Genomic DNA, 21,740 nt, shown 5'->3' with positions numbered 1-21,740 from the left:
ACTGTTTGAACTGCGAGTCCTAAACACAGTTACCTACAAAATTAATATAAGCTCCAGTAATGTGCATGCTATATTTATTACTGGGCTATAGCTGTACTGTCCATCCTTAAATTATTCATGTTTTACAATACTGTACAGTGTGTTTGGTACATACAAAAGTTGGACTTATGAACATGCCTCAGAAACATAACTACTGTAGTTCATAAATAGAGGAGCACCTGTCTATTACTATTATCATTTTTTTATAGTGAAATTCCATGATCAGGAGGGTTAAAATATCTTACTTAAGAATTAAACATTTTTCTGATTTTACAAAATTGAAAATTTATCAAGATGAAATAATTTTACATAAACAGCCCCTTCAACATCTGAAAAGGGAATAAAAAATAACTTACCTATCACAAAGGTTGGCAATAACTCCCCAATAAGCATCAGGGACACCAAACCACTCACAATCTCCTGGTCCAATATTGATATTTATGGAGCAAAAATTATTATTTTCTTGGTGACCTGGTGTTCTTGAACCAGGAACCTGGAAATCATGATTCGTAAATTAGCACTACAGATTATTTTCCTACTTTATACAGGCTGTCAATAAGTACCAAATGCTGATTAAAAAGTTTGGTAAAAAAATCCAAATGATTGGCTTGTATTAATTCAATTCCAAACAAATTACAATATGATAAAAAAGCAATACTGTATTTTACTTTAAAGTGAAGAAATTAATTGAATCAATGTCTCCAAAATTATAAAACATATGGACCGTCCTGGTGTCTTCAACCGACTGGTCCACCAACCAGGAGGCCTTATAGATCCCCTGTGACCTCAGCCAAATCAGCTGATGTTGAAGTATGGTATGTTTTGAAGTGTTTCATTAATAATCCTTCAATAACAACATGCAGAACATTTTATATCTTATCATGATACAATTTCACCAAAAAATTATTAACTTGCAAATGTTTACCTTCATATAAAGCTGTACAGTGTTCATGCCAAGGATTGAGTGCCCAACATGTGACAACATGTTTCCTGCAGAGACAACACGTGCAAATGCTGGTAACTTCATCAATTCTTGTAATTGTGCTCGCCACTTCTTTTCATCAGATAAGTCAACATTTGTGCCAAACTTTATCATTTTTTGGGTTTTCTTCTTTTTAGAATCATCAGTCTTTGGTGCACCTGCTGCAATACGATCCTGTTCTTCTTTTAAGCTCTCCTGGAAACTGGATGCCTGATATTGGGCATATTTGGCGACCGTGGTATGGGAACGATGACTGGCACAAGGCCAAATTTTAGTTTCAGTTCCTAAATCAAGGTTTTCGTCCGCATCTTGCTTCATTTGAGTTCGAACTTCAACTGTATGTTCTGGATTTACTTCAACTAAAGTTTTAGTAGAAAAAAGACCCAAATCTAATTTAAGTGCAGAGGCTAAACCTCTCACAACAGCTATTGGATGCTGTAGACAGAATTCTTGCAATTGCGGTGAGAAAGCTAGCTTTTTGTTGTCTAAAAGTACTGAAGGTGTATTAGGTAGAAGCTGTTCTTTATTCAGCTTTACTTTTGGAGGTTCTGGCAATGCTGGGGGTAACTGTTTATCCGATATCATACTCGAGTTTCGGGCACTGGCTCCTCGACCTTTACATCCACCGATGATATCAGAACTATTCATGGTGATTGAGAATACAGGTTCAGTTGTTGGCTCAACTTTAATTTCACAAAGCCTCATATTGCTCAAACGAGGTTTAGTTTCAGACAAAATGCTTTGAGTTGTCAGCTTATTATCGGTCATTTCTTGCTTGATATATGCAACTCCAGACTGTAACGTAGCAGAAGCAGATGCAGTGGTTGGGGCAGATGTTGTGGATGGAGAGGTGGCTGTTGTGGAGAACTGGGTATTAGGCAAGACTACTTCTGGGCCAACATCACTTGCCTTTGCTAACTCATCAATTACATCTTCCCCCTGCGCTAAGCGATTTAATAAATCTTCTGCAAGTGATGTGGTAAATTCCCTTTGGCTAATAAGCTCCTTTAGCTCCTGGAGTTCTTGATCACTAACTGTGGTCTCTGGTGTAATGCCACTCAGGTCTTTGGGTAATGCCTCATTCAAGTTACTGTTATTGTAGCCATTATTGAAACCATAACTAGCAGAAGTTGTTGGAACTCCTCCATTAGTATATGATGGAGTTTGGGTAATGTATCCACCAGTAGATGAGGGTTGTGAATAGGCCTGATTAGTCTGACCGTAATTGGTAGTTGGTGTCTGAGGTCTCTGGGTAACAAATCCTCTGTTTACACCATTTGTTGCTGGTTGTGTATAGCTTGTAACACCAGTTGGTTGTCCTGGACGAGCCATTTGACCACCTTGAACAAAACCAGGAGGCTGAGCAAGGCTTGGGGATACTTGTGGACCCTGCACACCTGTCTGTTGTTGTTGCTGCTGTTGTTGTTGTAACTGCTGTTGTTGATGCATTTTCATCTGGTGCTGTTGCATGAGACGGTAGTTCTGTTGTAACTGTTGAAGTTGTTGTTGTTGCTGTGGAGTTAAGTTTGCTTGGTTCTGTTGCTGATAATGCAACACCTGCATTTGTTGTTGATTGAGGTAGAAGTGCGGTCGCTGCTGATCTCCAGCCAAATCAGGTTTGAACCGCTTGGCATCATTACCTGGGGCTGGATATGGTGGTGGTGGTCCTGTGGACCCAGTAGGTCCAAACTGTTGGCCATACTTTTGGAAACTGCTAGCCCCAGCACCTAGTGCCCTTTGCTGACCAGACACCTGCTGGCTCTGGCTCTGTTGCTGCCTGTTGGACATGTCTGTTGTGACAGGTAGGTTCCAGGCCTCCTCAATGCTCAGCAGTTGCCGAGGCTTGTTAATTGCACTCGGCATGGGAGCATTTGCCAGTTGCTGCTGGAGAAATTTTATGCGTGGCGCAAGGTTGGGGTTTACAGGTTTGTTGCTACCACGTGTTGCATTCATATAGCAGGCTAGAGCATCACGTGGTTGATTGCACGTTTCATATAGTATGCCTAGATTAGTCCATGCTGCAGTGTGCCCTTTGTCATATTGCACTGCACAAATATATGCTTGTAATGCATCAATTGGCTGATTTTGTTGCTGGTATAACACTCTGTAAAAAATAATAATAATAATAATATATCAACAGCATTTTTACCACAAACATTAGAATGAGAGCTTTATCATATTACAGTAGCTAAAAGTATACCTTGTATGGGCATACACAGTGTGCATGCATATATATCAGATGAGCATAGTATATCTTCATTAATGCAGAGTTCACAATTTGTTGGTTAAGCTTCTCTCCACCTACAATACTCTATAAAATATGTGTTTAGGCTAGTTGTATGATGTCATTGTACATTTAAAATTTCCTGAAGACAGAATAGTGTCTTCCAATGATGAAATGACCCCATTTCCATCTGCCACCATAAATGATTCAAAACAGGTGTTACTGCATATTCAGATGGAGTTAGAAAGATCAATTATTCAATCTTCACTGTGATATTCTTCATTATTCATACATCTATTATATTATTATTCTCATCTGTCATGATTATTTAAGAAAAATAATATTACTGTTAAAGAAAGATTGGCCAAGCACTGTAAGTTTAACTTTTTGTGGCTGTAAAGAAAGCTTTTTTATGCCCAACTTTCATAGTGCAACAATATGATGTTCTTTTGTAGTATAATAGTATTCATGAAATGTGAATATGGTTCTACCTCCAGATATTATAATTTCACTGCAGAAAATACCCATACTTTAAACAACTAGAGTATTTTGGTTATTTTCTAATGCTTTTTTGGGGGGAGGGGGGTTCTTACTACAAAATGCAAAGATTATTCATATTCTACACTAAATTTATATAAGTTGAACATTGATCAATTGAACATAAACAATCATTTGACTGAGCAAGATTTAATGGACTGGAAAACAATGAGGAAAGTCATTGGGCAGTCTCTGATAATGCAAGGGGATGCCAACAAGTGTGAAGGATTGATAATGACTATGAAACCACTGCACAATACCTTTGGCCAAAACTTTTTTTTTTAAACTACAGTACTTTATAAAACCTTTAATGGACCAGAAGGGTTAAACCCTACTTTTTATTGATTGAATTTTGAATACCAATATCTTATGTCCTTATCTTTTACACAGTTCTGCTAAAAAACATTAAAATATGTAAAAGCACCTTAATGATGTTTGATACATTTAAATTCTCTCTCTTCTTTTATAGTTAAAATTTTGACACAAAGGCCAATAATTATACATACTGTATACATTTCCCTACACAAAAGGCAAACAAGTCATCGATTTGGATATCATAGAACTATAAAAACAAGTACAGTTCTCTCAAAATAAGCACTCACTTAACCCATCACTAAAAGAAGAAAGGAACTGTCACTAAGATAAAGCAGGATCAATTGTTTCAGTTGGCCCGGCCACTTCAGAAATCCTTCTTTCCCCTTTACCATGCTCCTTCAAATTCCATAATCCATGGCCATACATTTTACCCCTTACTCTCAACACTGTTACATTTCTTAATACAGTATATTGATACACTCCCACTAACCATTACAGTATACATGAGCATCTGAAGTCACAAGTCTCCCTCTTACTCACCATCTGTCAATAACTACTTTATCTTTTTCTTTAACCTTATCTCATTTAAATGTATAAATTTTTTAAAACTTTTTGTAGCATATGGTTACAATCTTTAAATGACTCATGTATGTAGGGTATATCCAAATTCTTTATTTCTATCAAGGTCTCCTAACACAGTATGATGTTCTAGTACTGTACAGTATCGCCATGGCTGTGGTAAACTACAGTGTTTCTCCTTTCATTTTATTTGTATATCGCTGATTACTGATAAAAAATGATAGCTTCAAAAGATGAAAGATTTCAGACAAGAAAAAGTTTTGAAACGTCTCTCAGTACAGTAAATCTAAACCGTATTAAAGTTCTCTATGAATAACTAATCCCTTGGTATAAGAGGCAAATAAATGTCCACTTACCCTATTGAACACCAAGTGTCTGCATTGCCCTCACACTTGTCAACTGAATTTCTGTAAGCAATAAATGCATCATGAACTTTTCCAAGGGCAGAGTAACAACGACCAAGCAGGTACAGGCTCTGTCCACTTTTGGGGTCAGCCTCAATAGACTTTTGAAGATACTGTAAGGCAGTGTTTTCTCTGTACGATTTCTCTCCCAAACTTTCAACAGTATGGTACATCCATCCTAGCTGACGTTGTATATCTGCACGGAGATGATTGGGAAGGTCCGATTCTTTTAGCAAGTTCTCATATGCTTCCCGAGCAGCTCTGTGCTTGTTTTGAAGCTCATACAGGTGAGCTACATGGAACTGGACTGGAAGAAAACAATAATGTAAGCATAAAATTCATATATGGAAATATAATCAGTCTTTGTGATGTGTATGGTATGCTTTAACAAATATAGTACAGTACAGAACTTTCAATGTCTAATAATGGACGAGTTGACGGTTCTGGGTAACAGAAGAAATACACTCTTCCATGTTCGTAGAGTGATACGGTATGTATAATTTGTAAAAAACAGTTTAAAGTCCTGCTATAATAGTAGAGATAAGTTTATTTCTCTAGAAACAGGGCTACCATTTACAATGACGTCACTAGTTTCCCAGCAGACGACACTCTCTATCAAACTCACCGCTGCAGTTGGAGGTAGTACAAAGGTGGCCTCTTTAGACCACAAATGCCACATTCAGGTAAGTTTTAAGGGCGATTTTTTTTATGGTCTAAGTCATGGACATTTCGTCAGAAGAAATGTGCCGTGAATAACTGCTTCAAACATAGGTTGGATGGATATATGAGCGATAGGGGTTGGGTGTAAATGGGACTGCCCAGTATGGGCCAATAGGCCTGCTGCAGTTTCCTCCATTCTTATGTTCTTATGGAAAAAAAAAATTCCCATGTTCACACCAGCTCAGCTGTCACGGAGATACAAGTCAATTTAGAAGTAATGACATTGTCTGGACTTTGTTTTGAGAATGGCTGATGCTAGGTAAACATGACAACATAGTGCTGTTATTGTTTTGATGATTCACTAATGAACCACTGGGATACATCATCATTTATATTAATTAATGGGTAATATTTTACTTTAACTACCATAAGTATTTGGATGTTTAGATTTGAGATAGGCTATATTGGGTAAATTTTAAATTTTGGTCATCCCTGTACTTAGATATGCAGACTTTGTTTTTTCCGATGGTTTGCGATGTGTTATGAACGATTTAGATCTTCATTTCTTACCAATGTATGTTAAGCTAACCTTATAATTCATCATACCCTAACCTAATCTATGATATGTATTTTTTATGCGATCGAAAAATGTTTTGTGACTTAAATCCCGTAGAGATAATTTGTTTTATTGTTGAAAGTACTTAATCCCATAGTTAGAATTTTAAGGTTCCCCAGATGACCAAAACCAAAATAATACCAATAATGTTTGGAATGTTTATACTATGAAATTTGTAGTAGGGACAGCTAATATCCATTGAATTACAGTCTCTCCTCGACTTACGATGGGGATTCCGTCCCGACAACCAGGTCGTAAGTCGAAAATAATACATAGAAATTCTAAAATGGGTGTCCTTTTCTTCTCAGCACCACGAGAACTCTCACTTTTACGCTTGTCAGCCATTTTAAAGGGAATTGCAAACGAAAATCTTGTCATTACACAGCACGATCACTAATGCCGGGACTCAAAATACGTAATGTGAAAAATATTTTATACGACCATGGCCGTCATATGTCCGGGTTGTTGTTAGTTGAGGAGAGACTGTAGTTAATGTGCTTAGTAATATTTATATACTTATATTCAATATAGCATTTCTGTGTTGCACAGTAAAGCACAATTAATTATCTAATAATATTTATTTGCAGAGTCGATCAGCCAAGAAGGTTGGACAACTTCTTCCAGGGTTCATCAAGGCAGGTTAAAGAAATTTACCAAAAGTAGATGTCATTATGATAGTGCTATGATAGTATTATCAAGAACTCGGCCATCCAGCTATGAAGCACGTTAAATTACATCTGTACAGTACAGTACAGAAAAATTTTGAATCAAAGTTTTGGTACTACAGTATTTAGTTTGACTCACTGACATAACACTTTAATTTACAAATCCAAATGACTAGGAAATATTCTTTTACATAGACCACAGTACTTTCCACTTTTATATTGTTGTGTAGAATATTTTACACATTCCACATTTATTTCATTACATAATAGACTATTATAATGATACACATTCCACACTTTTGTTATGTAAACTATTGCATTAAACTCACTCCACGCATATTTTGTTAACCACATTTACAAGACGAAAAGGTCCCTCTTGTGTTATCCTCGAGAACAAAGTTAAAGCACAAATAAATACTGTATAGCACTATTGAAATAACAGTACTGTATACAGTAATATGGTTATTGCTTAGTAAGTGTGTTATTGTGTATCTCATTTACCTTCTAAATAAACCAAACTAAAAAAAATACAACTTTTATTCATAACTTACTTTCAAGTTTGGAAAATGATGCTGGACCAGCATCAATTAATGCTGACTGGAAGTGTTTCAATGATGATTCATAGTCACTCTGGACTTTGAACATTAACCCCAAGCGCAGATGAACTTCATTGGCTCGGCTGAACCCAGGCTCGATGTACAATACTTGTTGAAATGCCTTGATAGCCCTGAAAGAAAATTAAATAATATTATAAATGCTATGGTAAGTTTATATGTTTCATACAAAAATACACAACAGAAGCTATGTTAAAATCACTTAACACTTACATTTTTGGAGTTATGATCCACAAACTTTAGAATACACTTCTACATATCCTTTATATATCTAATTATGACTTAAAATAATTGGAATATTTAATATATATAAATTTTCTGAAATAAGAAAGTTCAGCTAAAAATTGTAGGTGTAATAAAAATTACTGACAACTTATTATTAGGTGTTGACTGACAACATAATAGGTAGAGTATTGAGGCAGTACCTGACTGAAATAGAAAAAAATTAAGAAACAAAAACGACAAATTTATAAATCTGAAAAAGCTCAGGTGGGAAAATAGAACAAGGGAGCCAATGTCTTAAAAAGGTTTATGAATCACTCAAGAACTGTACAGTACTCCAAAGAATCGTAAGTATTCAAGCAGGCAAATTGTTTGGTAAAATACAATTGTTAAAAAAAATCTTGATACAGGGAGTTTCCTTTTCTAATTCATCTATTACGGTGCAACATCAAGTTGTACGAGAATATTTAAGCTTCACATGCATGAGAAGTACAGTAAATACTGTAGGTATACTGTACTGTAATCAGAAGTGTTTCTGAAACATATACTGTACTGTTTATGACCTACCAATATATGCTTACAAACACTTCGTAAAAAAAAAAAAAAAAATAGTGAGGGTGCTTAGCCTTGGTAGGCTGGAGCGGGTCAAATGATTCACACAAGGAGGTTCCCGTCGTGTTACAATACCCACCACAACCCACACACTCACGCAACGTTTCTCGTCATATCTCACTTCCTGGTATACCGTTGTTCACCTACATGACCACCAGCACAGCCATTATTTGCTTACGACAATTATGAAAACAACACTTGGCTTATTAAAAGCTTTTCATGTTGCTCTTTATCGAAATTAACCAAGTTACTTAAAAACGAGATTATTAGGGATACAATAATTTAGATTTGAAAAAATAGAAAACCCTCATCTACACAAATCAATGACCCTGAAATGAAGATATACTGTATAGAGTATTTATATTTTCCACCAGGAAATACAAGCACGTACTCTGTGAATTCATACAATGAAGCTACCAACATTTTGACAAGAGTACTGAGGTTAATTACGGACGACCAATCATGCTACTGTATAATCGTAAACACGCATATATCAACTAATCATTTAGCATCTTATAAGTGGCGTTTTGAATCCCTAATCTGTTTATTCACAATAAGCTGAACATTAAGTTTTTTCTCAGAGTAGATGGAAATCCTGCTCAAAATACTAGGAAAACTGTACAAAGCAATGATGAAAGTGATACAAACTATTGTTGGAATTTGAAGGTTGGCTGATTTAAGACTGGCATTCTCAGTAGAGGGGATGGATACTAGCGGCGAGCATGTGTGGCAACATCAGAGGATATCCTGTACTGGTCCAGGTGAAGAATGTTGCTGCTACATGCAAAACCAAGTAGAGTGCCACAATGCTTTGTGCATATAATTTTCAAGAAAAACAAAATCTGTGGGACTATTTGTATCGATGCTAGACCTAGATTTTAACCTTTATTTGATCACTCGTCCAATAGGTCCGATAAAGCACTAGCTCCAACCCGGTTTTCACCAAGTTTTCTTATAGAATAATGGTTTATTAATGCAATTATCTGAAATAAATCGACGCAATTTCATGTTTTAAATGTCTATATTAAATGTAAAGAGTAACTCAAAAGGCTGGAGTAGAACAAACAACTACATGTACAGTGCAGTGTTATGTATTTAATTTAAAAGAACACATAATCATGGAGTTATATTAATCCAGAGCCACACACAGTTCCATTGTAACATAAAAGACACTAACTAACTTGGCCTTAGGTTGACAGACACTGCCAGGTAAATAAATACTGTATACAGATACAGTAACATAGATATTTATTCAATAAAATCGTCAAACAATTTAATATCAATTCAACATTTACTGTACTTTAAACAATTGCCCAAATAAATGTTCCTCGCCTCGGTACAGTACATGTGGCACAGCACGCCGCAGTGACAGTAAAGGTACCCCCAACTGGGGGGTGGTGGGGAGTCCAACAGCATAATTATAAACACAAACCTATAATGTAATATCTAAAAGACAATTAAATATAGTCATTGACATACCTACAGCTGGGGTACAATGAGTCTGCAGAGTTGCCTCATGTATAAAGTCTACTGTACTATAAATATAAACAACAAATGATTACTGAATGTACCAAGTTAAATCTTTACACACAGCCAAGAAAGAACATGATATAGAATCAACTATGATCATAATCACCAAAAACTAATACTAATTCACCATGTATGCACATTATAAATACGATCTTTTTATGCTTTCTTGACGGTAATACACGATGCTTTTAACTACAAGGTGCACCTGGGATTATAAGAAACGATGCTTTAACCTTGTAACAAACCCTTTCCCACATACTGTACTGTATCATTAAGTTCTGTATGTTGTTCGTAATCCCTTTGAATTTCATCTTTACAATTATTTTTCTAATGGTCTTCACCACAGCAGTTTTGCAACATTAAATACCGGTAGAAAATTTATTAGTATACAAGTATTTGGTTCAGCGTCCATGTCAGGGTTCTATGGTTTGGTGGCCATATTTACGAAGCCACCGAGTGAACTAAACCATGTTATCAGTGAACCAAGTGATGTTATCAGTGAACCAAGTAATGTTATCAGTGAACCAAGTCATATTATCAGTGAACCAAGTCATGTTATCAAGTCATCCAAGTCATGTTATTACGGCGTTTTGATTACAGTCGACTAGAAGTGTTGCTCCCTCAGTTGCTTGCTGATTTTGTCTCTCACAGACAAAATGCATTATTCCTTCTTAATATCAATCATCGTCACCTATTCGATTTTGTCCAGTTAATTTAAATTCAGAGCGTGTTTTTTTTTCTCCATAAATTGAGACTAACCTTTAAAGATTTTTATGAGGTCCACATAGGGTTTCCTATGGGAGGTGGGGGGGCAAGGATTGAAAACAAACATGGTAGTAAACTTTACTAAGATACATTTACAGCAAATGCATAATTTTGAAGACGTTTTGATAATGTTATGTATTTAGCATAATTTCGAAAATAATTGTCCTGTTTGAATTCACTTTTAACTAGATTAAAATCTTTGCTTAATTCAAACATTAACTTCATAAAATATACAGTAAATAAACCTGAGAAACCTGATAGGTTAACTAAACATTGTAAGGAGGAGTAAGATACTAGCATACTTGCATGTGACCCGTCAAGTTCAGGTTCATTTGTCCTCCCCCTCCCCCCCCCCAGATGAGGAGAGCGATTCATCAGCACCTACCATACGTTTACGACCATTTTACACGCTTACGTGGGTTAGCTGCGATTACCTAGCGACAGCTGTTGGGTAAAACCTGAACGAGACGGTCCCCCCCCCCCTCCACACACAGTAAACCCAAGGCGCTAGCCCAGAAAATGCAGCAGAGACCAGGGGATGGGAACAGGTCTGGTGACCCGGTTGTCATCAAGCATGCTGAGGCTAAGTTTTACGGCTGGATGGCCTTCCTAACGCCAATCCAGAGTGGGATTGAAAAAGTTAATTAAATGCAGCTGTCTAGCTGTGATCTGAAGCTGTACAGGAATGTCAATAAACAGTCACGAGTGTATGTAGACCTAAGATCAAGAAGGACCTGTACTTAGTTTTGTCAATAATTAGTACTCTGGTTAATCTTTGTAAATAAATTCCATTTATCGAAAATACTAACACGTGCAATCTCTGATACTCAATATGTGTACTACACCACTTTTTTCTCTTTTCCATTTTTCTATTGAAATAAATGCCAAATTTATTTGCTTCTCACTGTATAGGGCCCTACCTAACCTTATAAAATTTAATTTAATAAGGTATAAATTTAAATCAATATGGTAAATATAAATGAAAATAAAGCCGATTCGATCTTGGTCCCAAAGATCTCGGACATGAGGTTCTACAGAATACCTGTACTGTTTAAGAACATAAGAATGGAGGAAACTGCAGCGGGCCTATTGGCCCATACTGGGCAGTCCCGTTTACACCCAACCCCTATTGCTCATACATCCTTCCAACCTATGTTTGAAGCTATTCAGCGTATTCGAGTTAATGATGATATTTGGTAACTTGTTCCATTCATCCACTACTCTGTTTCCAAACCAGTGTTTACCTATTTCACGCCTAAATCTAAATTTGTCTAATTTAAAACCATTGTTACGAGTTCGCTCCTGGTTGGATAGTTTGAGTACCTTTGTAATGTCCCCTTTGTTTAGCCCTGCCTTCCACTTATACACCTCTATCAGGTCGGCCCTCGCTCTACGTCTCTCGAGGGAGTGCAAATTAAGATGCTGTAACGGTTAAAGTTTAACCTGTCTCTATACTCTAGGTTCCTCATGCCCGGGATTAGTCTTGTCATTCTCCTCTGAATTCTTTCCAAGGATTCTATATCCATTCTGTAATACGGTGACCAGAACTGAACTGCGTAATCCAGGTGTGGTCTCACAAGAGCAAGATACAGTTTTAGGATGACCTCGCTAGTCTTGTAACTAACACTCCTTTGTATGAACCCAAGTACTTTATTAGCCTTGTTACGAGCAAAAACACATTGTTTACTTGGCTTAAGGTTCCTACTTATCATTACTCCTAAATCTCCCTCGCAGTCGGATTTCTCTATGGCATAGTTGTTCATCTGGTATCTGGTTTCCCTGTTTACATCTCTTATACTGAGTACTTTACATTTGTCCACGTTGAATTTCATCTGCCATTTTTCAGACCATTCGAAAAATTTGTTTAGATCTTCCTGTAGTTTTGCGGAGTCCTCGTCAGATTTAATAACACGTCCTATTTTAGTGTCATCAGCAAATTTGCTTATGTTGCTGTCTATGCCGATATCTATGTCGTTTATGTATATAATAAATAATAATGGTCCAAGTACTGAGCCTTGGGGAACTCCACTTGTGACGTTGCTCCAATGGGACTTAGTGCCATTAATGCTCACTCGCTGTTTCCTGTCCTGTAACCATGCCCTAATCCATTTAAGGATATTACCTTTGATGCCATGTGCTTCTACCTTTCTAATTAGTCTTTCGTGGGGGACTCTGTCAAAGGCTTTGCTAAAGTCGAGATATACCACATCATAATTGTGCCCCTCGTCCACCGATTCGAAAACTGATGAAAAGAATGTTAATAGATTAGTTAGACATGAACGTCCGCTTGTGAAGCCATGCTGGGAATCATTGATCAATCGGTGCTTCTCCAGGTGATTTCGAATAGAGTTCGAAATGATTGCTTCCAGTAATTTGCCTACTAATGATGTTAGACTGATTGGGCGGTAGTTAGAGGATAGTGATCTATCCCCCTTCTTGAAAATCGGTATTACATTCGCTATCCTCCAGGATTCTGGTACTACACCTGTTTTTAAGGACATGTTAAAAAACTTTGCTAAGGACATACTAAGTTCTTCCTTACATTCCTTTAATACTCTGGCAAATATCTCATCGGGACCAGGTGACTTATTAGGCTTTAGTTTGTCTATTTGCTTACTAACATCGTTACTAGTCACTCTCGCTTAATTTGTTTTCTTCACTATCTCTGAATAGAGTCGGTGCCCCCGGTATCATGTTTAAATTTTCGGTGGTGAAAACTGTTGAAAAATATTTATTCAAATTATTGCTCATTTCTCTGTCGTTATCAGTGAACTCGCCGGTATCTGACCGTATTGATCCAATCTTTTCTCGTGTTTTAGTTTGATACATTTGGTAGAATCCTTTGGGGTTTGTCTTCGCCTCCCTTGCTATCCTTACCTCATTATTCCTCTTGGCTTTCCTTATCTCGGTTTTAACCCTACTCGCCAATACCCTATAATAATCCCGGAGGTAAATTTCGCCAATATTTATCATTCTACCAATAGCCTTCCTTTGGCCAATGATGTTCTTTAAATAAGTATTTATCTATTTTGGGTCATTGTTGTCTGATCTGAGTTTTTTGTATGGTATGTTCTGCCTTTGTGCATTAAGTAACTCATTATTTAAATTGTCGTGGAACTCGGCAATCTCAGATCTCGTTATCAGGTCGGTGTCATCTGCCAGGTGCACGGCCAAGCGCGACACCCCCTCTCTCGGCTGCCTCTTTAAACTGTCAAAGTTTGCCCTTCTGAAATCTGGTACTTTAGTGGAATTTTCCTTACGTCTGTCCTGAAAATCTAACTGGAATCTAATTTCTTTGTGATCGCTGAGTGCGTGAACAAAAACTGATTTCAATACTCCCATTTTGTTTCTTTAAAAGGAAACTTGGGAAGGATACAAACTACTCCAGCCAAATTAAGGGTGAACCTAAAGGGTAACAGTTGACAAACATTTCGAAACATTCAGACTAATTTCGTTTAAATATACAAAACCCAGCGTGCATAAATATCCAGAATGGCAAAAACAGTTGACATTGAACATCTATCAATAATTGCAGTAATAATTAGTCAATGATGTTAAGCGATTGAAACATAATATTTACTTAGTTACAAAACAGTCTGGAGCACAAGCAACTCATGTCCATATTCATTTACTAGTGAGAACGTTTATTGTTAGCAAAGGATACCTAAAGAAGTGGTGATGCCAGGAGAGAGAGAGAGAGAGAGAGAGAGAGAGAATATGTGTGTAAGGTGTAATGACTGCAGGCGTGTAGGGGAAGGCCACATGAAGAGGTTAAGAGAGTGGAGAAAGGGAAACCGGTTGGGAAAGGGGAGGGAGGTAAGGTAGGCCTGGTAAAGGGGAGGGAGGTAAGGCAGGCCTGGTAAATGGGAGGGAGGTAAGGTAGGCCTGGTAAAGGGGAGGGAGGTAAGGTAGAGGTTGAGGACGCGGAAGGAGGGTACGGCATATGTTGGGGAAGCGAAAAGCTCGGTAAAAGTTATATAGTAAAGATTGGGGGACTTAGAGGTTAGGGTAGAGGTTAGGGAAGATGGTACACTGGAGGTTGGTAAGGAAGGTACGGTCGAAGTAGGAGGCAGTAGAGCGGTGAGGAGTTTCCCAGGGTGGTAGCTGAGGGCCTGAAGACAGGGCTATAAACTTGTGGCCCCAACTTTCCGGCACATAACCCACAAATTGGGGAGGGGGAGAGGGGAAGGGGGAAGGGGGCGTGGGACGCACTAACCTAACCGGTAAACTTGACCAAAAGGTTACCAACATCTCCACCAGCATGTTACCGAGCACATCCTCCCTGCTGCTAGTACCTATGTTACAGGCTATATAGAAAATGCTTACAGAAATTTAAACGTATAAACCAAATATTATAGAAAACTGTGCAAGAAACCTTTAACTAAAATGAGTAATACTGTAGACAAGGTAATACGGTATAACATGACATAATTCCAGGTAGGCCTCTTCTCTAACTTGTAACTTTGACACAGCAATAAACATGATTTTAAAAAAACGTTTCAAATGCAACTTTCTAGTAACTGCAGTGCGTATTTGCATGTACAGTAAGTGAAGTTACAGTATAGATATCGAGGCGGAGAAACCTATAACTGTGGGAATGTGGGCAGGTCATACTCCTGGGACCTCGGTGGTTTTGTAGACAGTCGTTGAACCAAGCCATGATCTTCCACTCCACCACGCCCCTGACAACCAGCAGTGAGGACCTCCACCAAACAGCGGCTGCACCACAGAAGCAAGGTACGTGACAAAGTTTTCGTCGTCGGTAATATTTGTGACAAAACACGAGTGCCATCACAGGCTTCGTAGTCTTGCCGCAACTTAAACAGTTAGTTTTACAAAGATCAAATGCCCATTACGGTAGATCAGGTACGTGACTTGTTCAAGCATTAATAAAAAAATAAATTTTAATTTTACTGAAAAATAAGCAAAATGTGATAATTAAGAGCTAAATATGATGTGCGGTATTCAGTACGGTATGTTTATTAAAGACAAGTAAAGTCCGTTGAACCTAACCCAACCCTCACAAGAGGAAGCCTACATGCAGGTATTCTAGGTTGGCAGCTAGTGATGTCAAGAATGAGAATATCCAATAAGCTTCGGGAGAGCGTGGGAGTGGACAAGCGACACGAGAGTGGTCTGTCTGCCTGCCAGCCCACTTGGCTAACCCCCACCCCACCCCCACCCCGTTCTTCCTCCCTTCATACCTACCTGTCCTCACCACGAACCCACCATCTGGTTCCTACCTGACACCACTCTTAATACCTGATCCACAACCTACAGACATTACCTTCCCAGGTTTACTACTCACAGCGATCCACCCAATGAAAGAAGGGTAATCAAGCCTTCCAAAGCGAGGTTATAAATTAAACTTCAAAACAAAATTGTGTTGCAGGTGTTTCCCATGTTTCTGTCGGTCAAGTTCACTGCCAGTGTACCATCTATAATTAACATTCACTGTACGGAGTTCCCACTGGGACGCACAGATATTTTTACTGCCAGTCCTGTTATTTTCATTTCTCAACTTTCTGCGTGCCTTTCTGTTAATATTTCTACATATAACAAACCAATTCATCGTTCTGAAATAATATAACACACGAGTCACACGACGACTATGTTTATCACGCCCCCCCAATCACAAACAGACCCAATATGTGCTACAGGTACAAATACAAACCCGCGTAGCCCGGAAACTAATTCCCTAATTCATATCGATTTTGAGCGCGCCAATCCCGAGGCTACTAACCCACTTCCCACGTTACTGGTTTAAACAACTGACACCGGACAGGACGCACAATTACATTACATAAATTCTACTGTTAATTTGTTTTTATATCCGTATTACATTACCCTCACTCCTCAACATGTTATCGACATTTATTACATAAATCTGTCTCTCGTTATAATAACATTCGCCCCAGAAGGATTATTCACTGATGTTAGTAGTTAATTTTTCTCAATTCAAGCTTTGTAATTATATCATCCAACCTATTGTTTTAGTCATTGATCCTGTAATCAATATATTAGGCATATCCGATCAGAAATAAATTGGCCGATTCCTAAATAAAACATTCACGGAATATAATATGGAACCGATGTTTAATATTATGATATGGTCACTAACCTTTCACCACTGATTAAGTTATGCTAAGAACAAACAACGATTTATCACTATATACGGACTAAACCCTCATCGTGCCGTAAATTCCAAGATCTTGTGATACACATACATATCAACTTTGGTTAAAGTCATGGTTACATGTTGACGTTATCGTGGTCACTAAGTCAGTTGGTCACTCCCGCGCAGATTCCTGCCGCTTTACACAAATAAGCGCAACTCAGCAAGGTCAAAGCACACATACCGTTATCACTTTTAACATTCGACTCTAACTTGTCCAAGGTCAAAACAATCGAAAGTGGAATTCGAGGAACATAACATACGAAAATATACAGGGATAAAAACCGCTAGCACAACGTTTCCAAGAGTTACGCAGGAAGTCAGTGTTCAAGGAAAATACTGTACTGTTTGCAGTTACGCTATATTATTATCCCCTAAAACCCCACCTACGCCACCATTCCACCAAATTTCTGTACTAAACAAAACCTGGAGATAATGGGACTATGACTTAATATGCATCTGTGACCTAGTTTTCTCGTCCATTCAAAAGTAATCCCCCACACAGAGATTACAGTACAAGCGCTTGAGAATCGATGCCAGACACTCACCCCTCAAGTTGCTATTTCCGAACCCAACGTACCTTTACACATAAATTATGCAAAAATGTATTTTAGCGTGTTAGTGTTACTCGTTCGGGAATTGCTATACTCGTAATGTTGAGGGGATCGATGGCTGCGTGAGGAACCAGTCAGCTGGAGGGGATGGCCTCGGGGACGAGTTGTTGTTACTATAAGCAAGGTGCTGGCCTGTCTCAAGGTCGCGCCACTTTAGTCAACTAAACATCTACACTTGTCTCCCCCAGCGGGTATTTGGTGATACAACTGGGATTGACAATCTTGGTTAAAAACATTGTCCACTTTACTAATGAATTTTATCCCCTAAAAGAAAATGTATTAATATGAATTTATAAAAAAATAAAATAAAAATTTATCCATTAAAGGTAACTATAAGATAATACAATGTAAATGTACAATACAAGTATAAAATGTAAAATAAATATACAAAAGAAAATGGATGAAAAAATTATATGGTAACAAAATGAGCAGGGAAGTACGAGTATGCGTGCCGGAGTCTAGAGCCCCAAGTGTCAGTGACCCTGGGCGGGCGGTGGCGGTAACATCTCAGCTGTGACTCCTAGTTCGAGTGCACAGACATTAGTTGTATTTCCTTAATTTTCGGCTAACTTTGTTCATAACTGTCATGTTCTCTTTACTACATTCGAGTAGGCAAATGGTTTTAACTAGAAAGATTTTCTTAAACATTATTCTAGTGTGTGCTTCGTTTCTCAAGAACAAAAACATCTACGGTACAAATAAAAACCATGACCAGTAATACAAACAAAACAATTAAAAAAATAAATAAAAAGACAGCCTCGGGTGGTATCCTCACCGGGGATAAAACAGCAATAGTAATAATAAAAAAAATCAGACTAGTAACAAATAGCACCAGGTTTTAAGGGTAACATTGAAAAATCGTATGTAAAGTACACACGTTCCTCGCGAGAATGTCAATTATGAGACTGCATTTAAAGTATGGGACACACGTTTGTTTTAATGGCTTCCTGCACCATACACTGATTTAACTACTTAAGAATACCGTACACAGGAAAACAGAAGGTAATTGATTGCGAGACGAGCAAGTGGTCATACGGCAGTTATGACAACTGCCTGACTTGCTCTAGTTATTTAAAGACGAAATATGAAATTTTACACAAAATTGCTCAAGCCGTTCTCTCGCCTTGGCGCTTGCGTTAAAATTGTCAAACGGGTTAACAGGAATTAAAGCAAGTACTTACTGAACGTCCACTATGCAACAATAAACTGAACATTCGCTATCTTATCTGATAATTTCCATGTTTTACGTTGCACTTGACTGCTTTCTTCAAAAATTAATTCATAACCTACACGTAAAATTTTATCATAGATCATTCGTCAAGGTAACGAATTATCACAACCATCAACCAAACCCAGAGATCCTAGGGTAGTTTTGGTGAGAACATTAAAAAAAAAGGTAGGTACAGTATTTTAACCAATGCTAGGCAGCTTGTATTTGTAGTTTTCAAGTCACACTTTACCTTGCTTCTATACCAAATTTGTGTTCTAAACATTAAAACATCTTATAGACCATGAATTGTATTCTATGAATCAACACCTAAAAGTAAAAATCTAGTAAAAGAAAAGTTATGAGGACAGCAAACCAATATATGCACCATAATTTGGTTTATACAGCTTTCAAGTTTCAACCACAGAATAAAACATTACTTACACCATTTCAATCACACTTAGGCATCTGATATGTAAGAGAATTATTATATCAATTGTTTTATTGAAATACGTGACCCACACAACGTCGTTTCCTCCATTCTTATGTTCTTAATGTCATGAGCGACATTTCATCCATTAGTGATAAGGTAATCCGCCAACAGGCTTTAGTTAATAAGCAGAACAGGCCAGTAATGACTTCACTGCCAAAGCCTCATACTTCCCAGAAAGTTCAATCCAAGTAATAATACCCAAACAGGCCAACCGGCCTATTGCAGACTCCTTATTTTCTTAGGTTCTTATGTACAACACAGCAGTAATTGGGGCTACACATCAGCCTCATTAAGCAATGCTTACATAATCATAAAACTATTGAGGCACTGACACGTTATTCTGCACTTGTTTTTAAAACCGTGGCTCATGTTAAAATCTGAACTCATTAAAAGGAAAGGTAGTGAATCTGTAGATACGATTGTTAAACAAATCACCTCTAGATAAATAGTAATGAGATAACCGTATCACTATACAAAAGATAACTATTATTGAATAGTTGACCTCGGGAGCAACAACATGACATCACTACCTTGAGCCCGACGTGCAGCACTGGCTGGCCGCTGGAGATGGCGGTAGCACGAGGATGAATCTGGTGTAAGCCGGCCTATAGGCCTAAGGTCCACCAGTCCAGGGAAACGCTCAAAACGGCCGTTAGACATAGTACGAGACATTTCCGCGAAGCAAGCAGAACCAAATTATCGCTTAAAGTCCCTATTACATATTTAATACTTATTTCAGTGCAGCCGCTTAAAAAGATTATACGAAAAAAAACGTAACTATACTGATGAAAAATAAGAAACCTGCATGGGCTGAAAAGAAAGTTAGAAATGTCTGTACTTGAACACCCACACGCGCGTCGCTTGTTACATCAGCAGTCTTTACGCACTTAAAATCTTGCCATTTAAATGCCAACCCGGGAAATTCCCTTTAATCTCATTTCATTACCACCAACAAAATTGCATGATTTTATTCTTCAACTGGACTTTCCGTTTATAAACGTTACTAATACTTATTATCTAAAAAAAAATACTACTCTGATAACAAAATTCGATGGGCTTGTGTATGGACAAAACACCGTTGCCACATCGCCTCACCACCGATACACGACTGCGACAATCTCGCCTAGACTAATATTAACAAGATTCCAACACAAAAGATTATCTTGTCAGTCTTCTGAAGACAGCTGGTTTAAGTAATGATATGGTCTCATATGAAAAATATAAACTTTGTATGAAAAAATAGTCTGTGGATAACCGTTCTAAATGTGGTGCGAGATGAATGCGACGTTGCCATAGTTCCAAAGGCTGTACCACAGAGCGATTAGCCTCGCCAGGCCGGCCCGCCAGCGTCTCCTCTTAAATATCACGTAAGCCTGTCTAAGATGAACTACAGTACAACCTTAAAATAACTAACTAATACCTCATTCTCATTTAAACTAATTAACAATTCTCAATACCAATCATTCAACTTACCATCAAAGAAAGGTTGGAAATCCAGACTGAACAGATCTTGTTAGTCTGTAGAACTGTTGCATGAATACTTGCTAGTGTATTGATGGCAGTTTTCCCTGAAGGTTTAACACACTGGCAGTGATGTTGTTACATATTTTACTTGTTATACTAGGAGCTACGTATTCTTGACTTGAGCATTAACAGGAGATCATCGAAAGAGGCAGTGTTCGGATACAATATAATGACTATTTGAGACAGTTATGAGATGTAAGTCACATGGAGGGTCGTCGCCGTACTTAAGGGTGGGAGAGGTTTGAAGAGAATGGTGGTAGGTTAGTGTACACAGTATTCGGTCTTTGTCCTGTAACGGGGCTGGGGCGAACACCTCACACCGCACGGTCACTCAACTCCCCGTCTACAGCCTCTCCGTCGTCTCTCTCCCTTCTGAACTTTCTATCACTATTATCATTCCTTAGGACACACGAGGGTGGGCTAAGCACTCGCAGTTTGGCAGTGATGCACGCGTCTGCACACGTGCAAGAAAAGGGTCCTTGTCCCGTCCCCGCGGTCCTCACCGACCCAAACCTCCTCTTATCCTTCCACCAGCCACACTGAACATTTTCAACACACGCTGCCGACTAAATGACAACAATTTCGTACAATCTCACGGACTACTTCCTCTTAGACAACACGCATCTTATGTACTTTGATATTCTCAAATATAATAGGATTTGTCCTGTGAATTTTACAGGAAGACTGTTATGATAATAATGTTGACTTACGAGACGGAATGGAAAATAGTCGTGCGTCTGGCAGGCGAGTGTGGGTGCTGGGGCGGTAGGGCGTATTGATCCCCAGGTGAGGAGGTCTCTCAGGCTCCCCCTGGGTACAAGTCCCCACACCCCACGCCACAACTTTGTACCAAGGGGCATCAACCACATATAAACTTACAAAACAAACCCACACATTATGAACCTAAAATATGCGAAATAGAGGGATATCAAGTGTTACACGATACACATCGGGGTAGTTTAC

The 21,740-nt window shown here is 38.2% G+C and overlaps 1 protein-coding gene across 1 annotated transcript in view; it reads right to left on the bottom strand.

Annotated features, from left to right (window-relative positions):
* LOC121872041 (lysine-specific demethylase 6A-like) overlaps nt 1-21,306 on the bottom strand; it is a 28,587-nt gene extending 7,281 nt beyond the window's left edge. Inside the window, exons 1-5 of the mRNA XM_042374735.1 lie at nt 20,727-21,306; nt 7,573-7,748; nt 5,033-5,387; nt 965-3,125; nt 396-532 (exon numbers count right to left, since the gene is read on the bottom strand). Coding sequence (XP_042230669.1) covers nt 396-532; nt 965-3,125; nt 5,033-5,387; nt 7,573-7,666 — 2,747 coding nt within the window. The 5' untranslated portion in view covers nt 7,667-7,748; nt 20,727-21,306. The remainder of the gene's footprint in view (nt 1-395; nt 533-964; nt 3,126-5,032; nt 5,388-7,572; nt 7,749-20,726) is intronic.
* Nucleotides 21,307-21,740: the final 434 nt, after the last annotated feature.

The sequence above is a fragment of the Homarus americanus genome, unplaced genomic scaffold (genome assembly GCF_018991925.1).
Source record: "Homarus americanus isolate GMGI-L3 unplaced genomic scaffold, GMGI_Hamer_2.0 scaffold51859, whole genome shotgun sequence".
Taxonomy (NCBI): Eukaryota; Metazoa; Arthropoda; class Malacostraca; order Decapoda; family Nephropidae; genus Homarus; species Homarus americanus.
The sequence above is the reverse complement of the archived record's forward strand: the minus strand, read 5'-3'. Positions and strand labels throughout refer to the sequence as shown.